Below are 14,364 nucleotides of genomic sequence, written 5' to 3'. Positions count from 1 at the left end.
AAGTAGGAAGTAGGAGGGGCCTCATGGTGGGTGCAATTTGAGAGACCAGACATCAGATTCTCACATCCACCCTACCCCCAAGGCACAACAGCAAGAAGGGGTCTCTAACCCAGACCACTCTGCTAGGGAACTGTAACCTCCAGGGCTCACTCCCTGGGGCTGGAGGTGGGGAATGTCCTCAAAGGCCAATGTTGACACCAGCTGCAATACGGCTTCCCTCCCTCCAGATCTTGCAGAGGGGAAGTAACAGAGAGGGATTGGTGGGAGAAGGAACTCAGATTCGGGATTAAATAGGTTCAACCTTTTGGGTTCTTGGAGCGGGGGGCTCTAGTGCTCCTGCTAGGGAAGGGGGGCTATCCCTGCTGCATTAGTTTCCTGGAGCCCTGAGCACCCAAGGAGCCAGGGTGAAGCTGGGGAGGAGGGTGCCTGTTGTTCTTAAATGTCCTGGCCCCCAAGAGGTGATGGAGAGGGACTGGTAGTTGGGACTGAGAGCCCTTGAAGAAGTTACTAAGGAGCCAGGAGATCTTTTAGACTAGCCTGGAAAGGACCCCGCCCCCACCCTTGATTCAGGACTGCTGACTCTCCCTTGGAGGAGGAGTCCCAAAGAAAAAGAAGCCAAAAGGAGGAATCACAGGCAGAGAGGGGAAGAATCTCAAGAGGCTGTAAGATGGGCAGGGAGAGGCTCCGCCCTCAATCTCTCCAGACCCGCCTGGCCTGACAGCAGGCTGGGTGGGGTCGAGCGGCTGGCTGTGACTGTGACTCAGGTTTCTGTGGGCAGCCAAGGGCAGCCGGCAGGGAGGAGCCCAGACCAACAGACAGGCCAGCCAACTGCAGCTTTCACCTCAGCTGTCCTCTCTCCTGGGAATGCAGGAGGTTCTTCTCTAACTTTGCTGGCCTCTGAGGGCTAGCCCACCCCTGCTCTCTCATCCCCACCCCCAACTGACCCTCATGTTCCTTCCCAGAGCCCTCAGCCCAGGCACTGACACAGGACAGAGTCAAAGGTCACTGCCTCTAGAGAGTCCCCAGCATGTCTGTGCCACAGGAGAAGAGTAAAATAATAATTGGTTCTGCACCGAGAGGGACAGACTGGGGGAATCTTGGGTACTGGCTTTCAGGCTGAGCAGCTTGGGCCCCCCAGCCTTCCCCAGCCAGGATGGCTCAAGTCTGGTCGGGCTGGTTGTCATGGTGAAGACTAGGGGCTAGAATGCAGCTGCCAGAGTCAGGCTACCAGGCCTAAATCAGAAGACGGGGCTCAGGGACTCAGCACAGTCCTCTCAGAACTGACTAGCCAGGCAGGGATGGTTGGAGCTGAAACCAAAGAACTATGGTCAGGGACGGTAGGACTTCCCCTTGGTGATGGGTGAGGGTGTGGCCAGCTCATTCCCCTCGTATTTCTGGGGCCTGTTTGCAGGGCTGTGCTTTCAGAGTGGCTGAAAGAAAGGGAATGCACGTTTACTTTGTGCCAAGTGCTCTGCATACATGTCTCACCAACCTTCACAACAACCGAGAGAGCCAGCAATTTGCCTAAAATGGCAAAGCTAGGATTAAAATCCAGAACCGGCTGCTACCAACGTGATCTTTCTTTTCTGGGAACCAGTCTTGTTCTAGGGAAGAGAGAGGGAGAAATTGACCTGAACTTTATCAGACTGGATATTTCATCAGGAAGCCACGGTGGTAGGATGCAGGTGCTCGCTGCCTTTGGGGTTTGGGGACAGATGACGGTTCGAAGAGAAAGTCACTGGTGAAATACTTGCCACATAGTAGGTGGTCATCAAATATTTTTGTAAAGCAGCAGCCAGATCTGTGTAGGAGCCATGGCCAATTTTCTGGGACATCCTGGGAGCTTCTGCCTCTGAATTGCAGCAACAGCGGAAGAAGCTAGTTTGAAAGAGGGACTTTCCAAGACCATCCCTGGCGGGAGGAATTTGCGGAGCATCAGAGTGACGCTTAGGCAGGGTGGGAAAGAACTGTGTGGATGATACAGGATTACTGCAAGCTGCGGACGCCACCCAGCGGCCATAAACCAGGCGATAGGGAGCCATGTTACAAGAGTCCTCTGTGCGCGGAGCATTCTGGGAGTTGTAGTCGGGCTGCACTAAGGGGCGGTGTTGCCAGTGGGGCTGTTGGGTGCTGTGGTCCGGCGTTTATTGGGCGGGAAGAACCCTCGTCTGCCGGACTACGAGTCCCGTGGTGCCCCGCGGCCAGCTACGCAGGCGCGGTGAGTCGGTGCCGGTCAATCCTTAACGCTGAGGGGGCAGCCAGCTGGGTCGAGCAGTGTTGGGAGGGGTTGCCGAGTGGGTCTGTGGCGAGGCAGGGTAAGGCGGCCGGCACCATGTCGAGGCAGGCGAACCGTGGCACCGAGAGCAAGAAAATGGTAACCGGAGCGTGTGACCTCGGCGGGTGGGGCGGAATGGAGGTGTTCTGGGGAAGGGGCCCAGCGCGGGGTGCAAGTATCAACTGGAAAGGCGCCTTCTGCCAGCCCTGGGAGGGAGTGGTTCCGCTGGAGGGAAGAAAGGGGCTCATTGGTGGGTCGAGAGCGGAGATGAGCTCTGGGAGCGTGCCGGGTGCGGGGCAGGTTGGAGGGCCGCTGGAGGAGCTCAAAGACCTCTTCCCCCGCCACCTGAGTGCGATTGGGTACGAGACCAACAACGACGGCGACGATAATAGTAGCTCCCACTGTTGCTCTCTTGCTGCATTAGGCGCTGGGCCAAGCACTTTACGTCTATTATCTCATTTAACCAGCAAAATAACTCGTCAGGTGGATGATAAAATCGCCGTTTTAAAACTCAGAGGTTGCATAACTTGCCCCTATTTACTGCTAAGACGAGTTAGGATTTGAACCCATGTCTCTCTGACTTCAAAGCTAATGCTTCAGACTACTGGACTATAATGTCTCCCACATTGTGCCGTGGGCATTGTGAGATGCTCAGGTACTGATTTAACCAGAAAGCAAGAGAGTAAGGGGGTGGGCCAGAGTAGACCGTAAGTGGTCCCCCTCTGGTGAAGGTGGACAGGCTCCTTTCTTGTCCTGGAAATAGTAGGACACCATCTATCCTAGAAAGTTTGGCTGCCGATGGGGGCTGGCCTGGAAAGTAAAGTGGATGATGTTTTTCTCCAAACTAAGGGGATTTCTTGACAGGTGTTTCTTTTCTTTGGCATCTTCTTACTTCCTCTAGAATTGCCCATTTGTCTTTATTTTCTGATTTACAAACTGAGTTATTGAAGGTCGCATGCAGGGCAGATCTGCGGCCTTTTGTTGACACTCAGCTCTACAAAAGGTGACAACTTCCATTACACCTTTGTATCTTATACCAGGAACAGCCACCAAATATGGGCAGCAGGAGGCCCTGTTACTCCAGAGTAGTACTGTACTTTTCCTCTGTCGGATCTCTTTGAAAAGTAGATAATAGCTGTGGACCTCCCCAGGAATAGTAAATAGACAAACATAAACAGACATTTACTTACATTTAGGGGGAACTTGTGGGCCCCCGAAAATACTCTGTGAATCATAGGTTAAGAATTCCTGTTTTGGAGGAAATAAGAAGAAAAAGGAAGAAGAGTGTTTTGCTAGGCAGCAGTGTCATGCAGGTTAGCGGTCCCCAGCCTTTTTGGAGTTAGGAACCAGTTTCATGGAGGCCAGTTTTCCATGGGGCGTGGGGTGCAGGTGATTTGGGGATGGTTCAAGCGCGTTACATAATTGTGCACTTTATTTCTGTTACTACATCAGCTCCACCTCAGATCATCAGGCCTTAGATCCCAGAGGTTGGTGACCCCTGATGTATTGTAAAAAGCATGGATATTTGTTGGAATCCTGATTGGTCCTCAGTTTACTTATCTATACAATGGGGAAATAATGCCTTTCTAGGATTAAGTGAGATAACAGTGTAAAATGCAAGGGACATCATAAATGTTTATTTTCCTCTCCTTTTCCTCTGTGAGCAGATATCAGAAGTTTTCCTGTTTAGTTTTCATATCTAACTCTTTTTCGTATCTTTTTTAAAAACTTGAAACCAACATTGAAACTTTTAATACAAGTTTAGCAGGAACCTTCAGTCCCCACCCGGCATCCCTCAGTATTCACTTAGTTTTGGCAACCCTCAGTATTCACTTAGTTTTGGTGAATTGAGGGAATTAGGGACTGGCATCAGTGCACTCCTGCTTCAAGAGTTTTGCTACTGCTGTGGTCTCTGCTTGGAACCTTTCCCCCAGAGAGTAGCTCCTCCTCACCTCATTTACAGGTACTCACCTCCACCTGACTAGTTCTCAGTCCTCTTACTCTGTTTCTCTTCAAGCACTGTCTATTTCATTTAAAATGCTTCATTATAAATTATGTATTTACTTGTTTGTTTATAGTCGCCCCATGAGAATAACTCTACGAAAGCAAGGGTTGATTTGTTAACTGCTGTACTTCCAGCACCTAAAATGATGCTTGGCACTAGGCAATCTGTATTAAGTGAGTGACATGAAGGTTTGGTGCATCCTGTCATTCAGTTCCTATTGGTACCCACCTGAGGCTTGTCACGTGATCCTCTTTGTAGCCACCTAGTTTTGACATGCTCCCCTTCTTTCCTGTCTGCCTGGGGAGCTTCTGCCTCTAGCAGTCCACTTCCCAATCAGCCCAGCCTTCTGCTAATTGCTGTGTTCCCAGTTAACCCTTCCGAAACGTAAATGGTGAATATGGCCAAGTAATTAGATCTCTGCTTTTAATCTGTGCAAAGAGAAACAACCCATTTGTCTAGCAAACTTTTCCTGGGGCCCAGCTCTGTGCAAAGCATTGTGGGAAATGCAGAGTTGAAGTCCTAGTCCCTAACCCTGAGAAGCAGTCCTCTATGAGAGAGGTTGAAAAATATACAATGCCAGGAGCATAGAAGTGTCTGGGATTGAGCCCTGGCTTCACTGCTTACTTGTGTGACCTTGGGCAAGTGTCTTCATTGCTATCAACATCAGTTTCACTATCTTTATTTATTTATTTTTGGCCACAGCAAGCAGCTTGAGGAATCTCAGTTTCCCCTACCTGGTATTGAACCCATGCCCTCTACAGTGAAGCATGGAGTCCTGAGCACGGGACCACCAGGGAAGTCCCAGCAACCTTTTTCTTTTTACATTAAAGTTTATCTACAACACTATGCTAGTTCCATGTGCATATAGTGATTCGATGTTATTAGGTTGGTGCAAACATAATTTTTTGTTTGGACTGTGGTTTTGGACTGTGAATTTTAAATCATTATAACTAGGCTCAAACACATGTTTATTAATCAAAATAGGAACCAACACATTTTTTTGGTTGTACAAACAACACATTGTTGCCAACAAGAAATAAGCGTGTTCATTTCTATAGTGTAAAAATCTGTGATTTGGGATTCGACGAACTCTTGGAAAGCATTTTCTGCCTGCTGCTGGTTGTGGAAGCATTTTCCCTGCAAAAAGTTGTCAAGATGCTTGAAGAAGTGGTAGTCGGTTGAATGAGGTCAGGTGAATGTGGCAGATGAGGCAAAACTTTGTTGCCCAATTCGTTCAGCTTTTGAAGCGCTGGTCGTGCGACCTGTGGTCAGCCGTTGTCTTGGAGCAGAATTGGGCCCTTTTTTGTTGACCAATGCTGGCTGCAGGCGTTGCAGTTTTCAGTGCATCTCATCAATTTGCTGAGCATACTTCTCAGATATAATGGTTTCGCCAAGATTCAGAAAGCTGTAGTGGAAGAGACAGGCAGCAGACCCCCAAATAGTGACTGTGACCGTTTTTTGGTGCAATTTTGGCTTTGGGCAGTGGTTTGGAACTTCTTGGTCCAATCACTGAGCTGGCTGTTACTGGTTGTCACATAAAATCCATTTTTCGTCATATATCATAATCTGATTGAGAAATGGTTTGTTGTTGCATAGCGTAAGAGAAGATGACACTTCAGAATGATGCTATTTTTGGTTTTCAGCTCATGAGGCACCCACTTATTGAGCTTTCTCACCTTTCCAGTTTGCCTCCAGTGCTGAACCGTAGAGTGGTTGACATTGAGGTCTTTGGCCGATTCTCGTGCAGTTATAACAGGATGAGCCTTGGTGAGCCTCTCAATTGGCCATTGTCGTTGCATGCTTGTCACCTTCCGCTGGCCAGCCACTGCGCTCCTCACCTTCGAGGCTCTGGTTTCCTTTGCAAAACTTCTTGAACCACCACTGCACTGTACATTTATTAGCAGTTCCTGGGTCAAATGCGTTGTTGATGTTGCGAGTTGTATCTGCTGTTTTATGACCCATTTTGAACTTGAATAAGAAAATCGCTCAAATTTGCTTTCTGTGTAACATCATTTCCCTAGTCTAAAATAAACATAAGGGACTTTCCTGGTGGTCCAGTGGTTAAGATTATGAGCTTCCAGTGCAGAGGGCCCAGGTTCGATCCCTGGTCAGGGAACTAGATCCCACATGCTGCAACCAAGAGCTCACATGTTATAACTAAGACCCGGCACGGCCAAATAAATATTTTTTAAAAATAACAAAATAGAATAAACAGCAAGTAGTGTCATTAGCAAAAAATCATAAAGTGAGACATACACATTAAAATGATGTATAACATGACCACATTTATTTAAGAATGTATTCCAGTATCAAACAGCAGAGTTCAACAATGTAAAACCACAATTACGTTTGCACCAACCTAACACTATACACAGAGAAGGCAATGGCACCCCGCTCCAGTACTCTTGCTTGGAAAATCCCATGGGCGGAGGAGCCTGGTGGGCTGCAGTCCATGGGGTTGCTAAAGTTGGACACGACTGAGTGACTTGACTTTCACCTTGCACTTTCCTGCATTGGAGAAGGAAATGGCAACCCACTCCAGTGTTCTTGCCTGGAGAATCCCAGGGACGGCGGAGCCTGGTGGGCTGCTGTCTATGGGGTCGCACAGAGTCGGACACGACTGAAGCGACTTAGCAGCAGCAGCAGCAGCAACACTGTACACTACAAAATGGTCACCACACAGGCATTCTTGTTAGTAAAGATGTTAACTAACCTTTGTGTGTTTAGGCCTGCCCTTTTTTTGTGTTGTGACTATTCTCCAGAACTCAGATGAGTTACTACTTAAGTAGCAGCCCTCAGAATCTCCCTTGACAGAAGGCTGGAGAGTGACGAAGAGGGAGGGACTCAGTCCTGTTACTGACCTTCTTCCCTAGCATCTTGCGGGGCAGTCACACTGGATTATTTGTGTTGACAAAAATAGTAAGTATGACTCTTAATAAGTATCTTGGAACTTTAGCTCCAAAGGTTAGCCCCCTAAGGAGTTTGGATGTTTTGTTTGGTGCACTGACTACAAAGCTGCCTGAAAACCATCAAGTGCAGGAGCTTACCTGAGTGTAGGGCTTGGCTTAACTTACTCTGCACAGGGTGCCTGAAGTACTTGGCTTTGCCAGCATGAACTCACTCCTGTGGTTTCTTGGTCTGCAAAGCATCTTTAAGTCCATTATCTCATTAGACCTTCCCCTTCCATCAACCCTGTGATTGGCACAACAGATTTCACTGTTACTTTTTTTGTTGGGAAAAGATTGAAGTTCAGCAGAGTGAAGTGACTTAGCTAAAGTCTTTCAGCCAGTGACAAGTCTATACTTAGAATCAGGTCTTCTGACTGTAAACCCTGTATCCTTCTATATGCCTTACTAATTGCTTTAAAGTTCTTTATAGTGATTCAGAATCTCCCTCTTTGAACCTAGTTCAGAGTGCTTTCTGGCACCACGCCACAGAGAAGCAGTTTAAGAACAAAAATAACAACATCTACTCTTTTTCTTTTTTTTGGCCTTATGTGGGATCGAACCCATGCCCCTGCAGTGGAAGTGTGGAGTCTTAACCCCCGGACTGCCGGGGGAATCCTACCGTACCTACTTCTTGAGTAGGTGCTATGCTGCAGGCACTCTACACACGTCATCTCACTGATAATCCTGAAGGGCACATAATGTTGCCACCACTGTACAGCTGGGAAAAGCTGATATTCAGGGAGATTAAGCAGTGACTTAGGAAGACTTAATAACTTTTTACAGGACAGTGCTCAGCACTAAGAAGAATGAGTCTGTTACTTAACCTATCACCTATAAAATGGGGATAACTAGTGTTTATTTTGCTGACCTCTCATGGTTGTTGTGAAGATCAATAAGTAACTGTGAAGATACTCTAAAAGTTTTATAAATGTTAATGATCGTTATTATTAAACATACTTAAAGCAGTCTGAAAGTAGAAGTTTTGCGAAGAGATTCCTGTTTCTGTTGGGAGGAAGAGTGTGCTTATGTTCAGTGACAGGATGGGGCTGGTTGAATTATGTGACCTTGATGGTACCGTGGAACCTTAAGTTATAAGGGTCTTCAGACTGCAGCCTCTTGTTACTTCTCTGAGTTCCTCTTCTGTTCTCTCTTGGGTTTACTCATCTCTGGTCACACTGCTCTCCTAGCTGTGTCTCACACATAGCAGACACACCCCCCCCTCAGGGCCTTACACTTGCTGCCTCCAGTTTTTTCCCCTACATATCTTCGTGGCTTTCCCTTATTACCTTCGGGTCTTTGTACAACCGTCATCTTAATGAGGCTTTTTCTAACTATCCTATCTAAAATTGACACCCCCCCGATATACATATTGGTGAACATAAATACTCACTAATCTTTTACACTCATTTTCCTCCGTGGCTCTTATACTGTCTGGCAAACCATTTATTTATTCAGTTTGTTGCTTGTTTCCCTCCTGTTAGGTAGTTTCTGGTACATAGTAAACCTTGAGTAAAAGGTTTTTCCTACACTACAGCTCATTTCCTTTTCCGTTGTCGTGCACTATTTATGTCATGAGCTATTATTCCACATAGGCTTGGTTCATAATTGAGTGGAGATAAACTTAGAAATTAAGAGAGGCTGTGGAGAGTCTGGGTCATATTCCATTCCCAGATTCCAGGCTTATTGATTCTGTGAGCACCAACAGATCTGTTTAGGGCCTTGATTTTTCTTATTGATAAATTGGGGGCTGCTGCGTGTGTAAAGTGCTTAATAACATCGTGATATGTATGTTACTTGGCATCATGGTGGGCAAGGCTCTTGGATTCTCAGTCCTAGGACTCATTAATAATGCAAGGAAAGCTCTTCTGATTTAATGCAGTGGCGCCAACTCTATGGACTGGTTACTGCTGGACTGTCTCCATCCATTCATGCCCAGGCCACTCTAATGCCAAGCCTTTAACTTTACTAAAAATCATTCTTCTCCTTAATAGCTCCCCTTTAACTGCCATACTTGGTAATATACCCTGATCTTGGAGATACCCTGACCTATTTTAGTTGAATTCAGAGAGCTTACTTATTCAGAAGCTGATTCTTTTTGACTCCGCAGTATAGCTATCTTTTGTTTTTTTGGGGGGGAGGTGATTAATACTGCAGTTGTTGGGCACAGTGAACAGAATGAACAGTGGCTTAGAAACTTCTGGTTTCTGTCCCCCCAATTACTTTTGTCAATAGTTATCTGTCCTTGGACAAATTACTGAAGTTTCCTCATCTCTAAAACCAGATTAGTTCCTGCCCTTTATGCTTTACAGAGTTAGTGTGGAGTGGAAACTGAGATAATGAAAAATAGAATGCAGTATGTAAGCAAAAGGCATTCGCATTACTATTCTTGCAGTGACCTCATCGCCAGGCCCTGAGGGTGAGGTGAGGAACGATGGGTCCTGGGAGCCTGGGCTTAGACTTGAGTTATACTTTCTTCCCCAGAAGACTTGCAGACAGAAGGGTGCTCTTCTGCAAGTCTGACAAGCCTCCATGCAGAAGGCACTGGTTGGGTGGCACTTGATTTTCAGCCTTATTTCTATGTAAGTACGTTTCTCACTTTGTTTAACTTTGATAATGCCTTTGCTCCAACCTGCTGCTTTTATTCTATAGTCTTGGTATTTGCTGTTCCTTTCACCTTCCCATCTCTCTGTTTTTTGGTAGGTAGGTGACAGGATTCTTTATCTGAGAAAGAGATTCTGTGGTTCTAACTGTGGTTGTAATAGAAGCCAGTCCAGGTCAATATTGTGTTCCAGGCACAGAAAAGATTGTATTTCCTTCAGTTACCCCTTTCCTACAAACACTTCAGCTGTGTCAAGAGGAACATTATTTTTCCCCCTGTTGGTGACTTGGAGGGCTCTTCACTAGTGCACTGGACTTCATCTGGTACTTCCTTCCTCCCCACTCCTCTGCTGCTCCTAGATGGGGCCTCAGGAGTGCAGTTCGGCTTGGCAGCTGTGGTGGGGTCCTGGGTCAGCAGAAGGGTGACTGCTCAGTGGATGAGGCACCTTTCCCAGCCCATTTTCGAGTGGGTCTGGTTGCAGCCCTGTCACATTGACCCTAGGGAGCCAGATTCTTTGGTTACTCCACAGAGGATGATGCTCTTTCCCACGGGACACCATAGCCTTCCATTGAATTCTGCCAGTTGCATTGAGGCTGATCTAGACTCTCACCAAACCTTCTCTTTTGTGTGGCTTGCTCCTGACTGCCTTTTCAATCTCTTTTAGAGCTCTGAGCTCTTCACCCTGACCTACGGGGCTCTAGTTACCCAGCTCTGCAAGGACTATGAAAATGATGAAGATGTGAATAAACAGCTGGACAAAATGTGAGTGGGCTCCTCTGTGGGAGAGACAGGAATGGGACTCCTGAGCACGCCGAGTCTACATGGTCCCTTAGAGCCCAGAACAAGGTCCTCTGTCAGAGCCAACCCTTCGGGTGCTGTTTCCACTGCTTATTTATTGGGAGGTTTGGGGATTGTCCTCATTGTCCCTGTACTACCAACAGCATTACATTCAGACATAAGACATTCAGACCCCATAACACAGTCGGTTCTCTCATTTCTTTCCCAGGGGCTATAACATTGGAGTCCGACTGATTGAAGATTTCTTGGCACGGTCAAACGTCGGGAGGTGCCATGACTTTCGGGAAACTGCAGATGTCATTGCCAAGGTCATTATCCTGGGCCACCAGGCCATGCTGAAGAATTATCATTGGAAGGCACTGCTTACCACCCTCTCCCTTAGAGAGGCCCTTAGTATTCCAGAAGAATAGCTAGGCAGCTGTCTGGGCCAAAGAAGCCTTGCTGGTGGTTTAAGAATAGTACAGATTATGAAAAAGGGAAGAATGGTTGGGAGCATCCCTGTGGATTAAAGCCCCACTGGAAGGAGAGGGGTGTGGAGTTGTGCACAGTTGCTTTTCCTTCTTTGCCCTGAATACCTGAGGCTTCGGTGTCTTGCGGAGGCCCTAGTTTTTTTCCAGAGCCATTTAAGTCCCCTTTCTGGTCCCATCACATCACCTTCCCTGGGGCACAGCCCCTCCTGCTCTTCCCATAGTGCCATTGTGTGTCTCCTGACAGGTGGCATTCAAGATGTACTTGGGCATCACTCCAAGCATCACCAATTGGAGCCCAGCTGGTGACGAATTCTCCCTCATTTTGGAAAATAATCCCTTGGTGGACTTCGTGGAACTTCCTGATAACCACTCATCCCTTATTTATTCCAATCTCTTGTGTGGGGTGTTGCGAGGAGCCTTGGAGATGGTGAGTGCAGCTCTTTTCCTTCTGAGACACCTGAAGGGTAGTAGGGTCTTAATAAATGTTTGAATGAATGAATGAGAGTGAAAAGAAGGGTTTAGAGCTCACCTGGAGATGACGAGGCTGCCAAGCATAGGATCCAAGTTGGAGATCTCTACGTGGTGTTGATCCTCGTTGCTTAGGCTGAGAGGTGGTGCTGTCAGCCCCCAAAGCCTGGGAGCATCCGTTCCCAGATTGGCTTATCTGGTGACAGTTTAATTTGTGAGTGTTCTTTGCTTAGTCTCTCCTGTTGGGTTGGGGCCACTGCCTTTTTTCACAGGAACTAGCAACCTTGTCCTTGTGGAAACCAACCCCCTTGTTTAGGCTGCTCTAGGTGAGGCAGTTGTAGCTGCATGCCCAGTGATTTCACAGAGGCCATGGCCAGGCAGCTGCCCCTTCATTTTCACACTGTCCCTCAGGTCCAGATGGCTGTGGAGGCCAGATTTGTCCAGGACACCCTGAAAGGAGACGGTGTGACAGAAATCCGGATGAGGTTCATCAGGCGGATTGAGGACAACCTCCCAGCCGGAGAGGAATGACCACCCCAGGACTCCAGGGCAGCCAGCAGGAGCACTTGTTGGATCAGAAAGCCTCAGTGCTCCTCCTGCCGTTGAGAATTCAGTGACTCTTTAACGGATGTTATATATTCTTCTAACCTTGTTTCCGTTCTCCGTGTTAATAAAGAGCAGACTGTGATATAGTCCATTTACCCTCAAGTGTGCGCATTCAGGAGCGAAATTCTGTGCTCCCTATCCCTTCACAGGGGCTGGATGTAGTCATCCTTGGTTGGACTAGAAGGAGCTCAAACCATTTTACATTCCTGTTTGAATTTTCCAAAGCAGAATCCACTTTGACCCCATTAAGAGGTAAACCTCGCGCACCTATACCTGGGTCTTCAGAAAGTCATTGGTGAGTGACTGTAGGGAGTCCAGGACTCACTGGACAGGGAGATGATGGGAGGGATGGGGCGGATTTGCTGGCTGGAGTGTGATACCCTCTAGTGCTTGCCAGGAAAGGGGAGCCAGTCATGCCGGAAACATTGACTTCTGGGAAACCACCCAGGTCTCTCATTCCTCCCTGCTGTTTGGAGGCAACATCTCCTCTTTTTGCAGAGGGTCCATCTTTTTTTCTTACAAATTCTTCAATAAAGACACATTCTTGAGTGAAATCCCAATCATGTCCTGTTTTCTTTCTGCTCGGCCCTGGGAATTTTGTTACAATGGGGTGTGCAGACCTGCTGGGTCCTGTGCCCTACCTTGATTTTATCTAATCCAGAAATACTTCTCCCTGTGGACCAGAGAGTCTGGGAAGCCTGGGAGCCAAGGAGGCTCCTTCAGAGTCATTATTGAGTCTACCGTCTATAGCAAAATCTAGAAGCAGACCAGTATCCCAGATCTTCCTAAAATGGACTAGCCTGGGCTCTTGGCCACCACGTTGGAGGATTTGGCTAGAAAGACCATGTAAACCTTGTTAGGGTGCCATTCAATGAGTGTTTACCAAGTGCCACCACTGCACTGAACGCTTCGTATGCATTATCTAATTCACAGTAATACCATTTTTAGAAGGCCACAGGTTGCCACGGTCATACAGCTAGTAAGTGGAGAAGCTAGGGTTCAAAGCCCCAGCCAGACTCCATAAGCCCATGTCTTTTTTTTTTCCTGCTCTGGGTCTTGGTTGTGGTACATGGGATCTAGTTCCCTGACCAGGGATAGAACCTGTGCCCCCTGCAGAGGAAGGTGGATCCTCAACCTCTGGGCCACCAGGGAAGTCCCCACAGCCCACGTTCTTAACCATGATGCCTGCTTCACACTGTGGGATGGTGGAGGAGCAGGCCCGCGGATCCCTGTCAGTCTCACAGAGCTTAGTGTAGCTTTTAAACAGGGGTCAGAGGTCATCAGGCCATATTTGGTAGCACTCTTCTTGGGGAGAGCCTCGGACCTTGAGGTCCAGATACTCAGGTTGTTGGGGTGAAACAGAGCCCCAGACCTTCCCCAAGGTTAGTGGACGAGCCTGAGGTGAGGGGAACATTGTGCTTGAAGTGTGTCTGGTCGTAAAGTTCTAGGGCGCTGGAACACCCGACGTGCCTCTTCCAACTGGGTTAAGCTGCTGACGAGGAGGAAAGATCACTTCTGGGGCCCATAAAGAAGGCCGAGCGCTGAAGAACTGATGCTTTTGAACTGTTGTGCTGGAGAAGACTCTTGAGAGACCCATGGACTGCAAGTAGATCAATCAATCCTAAAGGAAATCAGTCCTGAATATTCGTTGGAAGGACTGATGCTTAAGCTGAGGCTCCAATACTTTGGCCACCTCATGTGAGGAAATGACACATTAGAAAAGACCCTGATGCTGCGAAGATTGAAGGTGGGAGGAGAAGGGGATGACAGAGGATGAGATCACTGACTCATGGACATGAGTTTGAGCAAGCTCCAGGAGTTGGTGATGGACAGGAAAGCCTGGTGTGCTGCTGCAGTCCATGGGGTCGCAGAGTTGGACATGACCGAGGGACTGAACTGAACTGATGCTTCCTCTAGGACCCCCTTCTCCGAACCTCTTTACCTCCCCCTCCAGAGACATACAGTTTGGGGCCCCAGTGCAGGCACCCCATTTTGGCCAGCTGCATCCTCAGCACCCAGCATGGGGTTGGGTGCAGTCACACCAGAGTGTGAGTGAATGAGAGCACGGCTGATGGAGTGAATGCTGGGGCCCGATGTGGAAAGCGTGTGGTGTCTGGACCTGCCAAGAAAAGTGCGCTGCGCCACCCTTTCTCTCTCCAGGGGGGCCCTCGCCCTTCCTCTCCTCCTAGTACCAC

The 14,364-nt window shown here is 48.0% G+C and overlaps 1 protein-coding gene across 2 annotated transcripts; it reads left to right on the top strand.

The window, feature by feature from the left end:
- Positions 1-2,110: 2,110 nt before the first annotated feature.
- Positions 2,111-12,729, top strand: TRAPPC3 (trafficking protein particle complex subunit 3). Of its 2 annotated transcripts, XM_069586331.1 has the most exons (6): positions 2,204-2,374; positions 9,710-9,807; positions 10,492-10,589; positions 10,834-10,933; positions 11,340-11,522; positions 11,975-12,729. In XM_069586331.1, coding segments are annotated over exons 3-6 (405 nt in total). In that variant the 5' UTR covers positions 2,204-2,374; positions 9,710-9,807; positions 10,492-10,587; the 3' UTR covers positions 12,095-12,729. The 2 variants fall into 2 exon arrangements, with proteins under 2 accessions (XP_069442428.1, XP_069442432.1); XM_069586327.1 differs by lacking the exon at positions 9,710-9,807 and having other exon boundaries at positions 2,111-2,374.
- Positions 12,730-14,364: the final 1,635 nt, after the last annotated feature.

Source organism: Ovis canadensis, chromosome 1 (genome assembly GCF_042477335.2).
Source record: "Ovis canadensis isolate MfBH-ARS-UI-01 breed Bighorn chromosome 1, ARS-UI_OviCan_v2, whole genome shotgun sequence".
Taxonomy (NCBI): domain Eukaryota; kingdom Metazoa; phylum Chordata; class Mammalia; order Artiodactyla; family Bovidae; genus Ovis; species Ovis canadensis.
The sequence above is the reverse complement of the archived record's forward strand: the minus strand, read 5'-3'. Positions and strand labels throughout refer to the sequence as shown.

What these genes read in the sequence shown, in the direction of transcription:
- TRAPPC3 (XM_069586327.1), top strand. Translation starts at nt 2,333, where the DNA reads ATGTCGAGGCAGGCGAACCGTGGCACCGAGAGCAAGAAAATG. An exon ending in GCACCGAGAGCAAGAAAATG is followed by an intron (nt 2,375 to 10,491) that starts GTAACCGGAGCG and finishes AATCTCTTTTAG; the next exon opens with AGCTCTGAGCTCTTCACCCT. An exon ending in TGCGAGGAGCCTTGGAGATG is followed by an intron (nt 11,523 to 11,974) that starts GTGAGTGCAGCT and finishes ACTGTCCCTCAG; the next exon opens with GTCCAGATGGCTGTGGAGGC.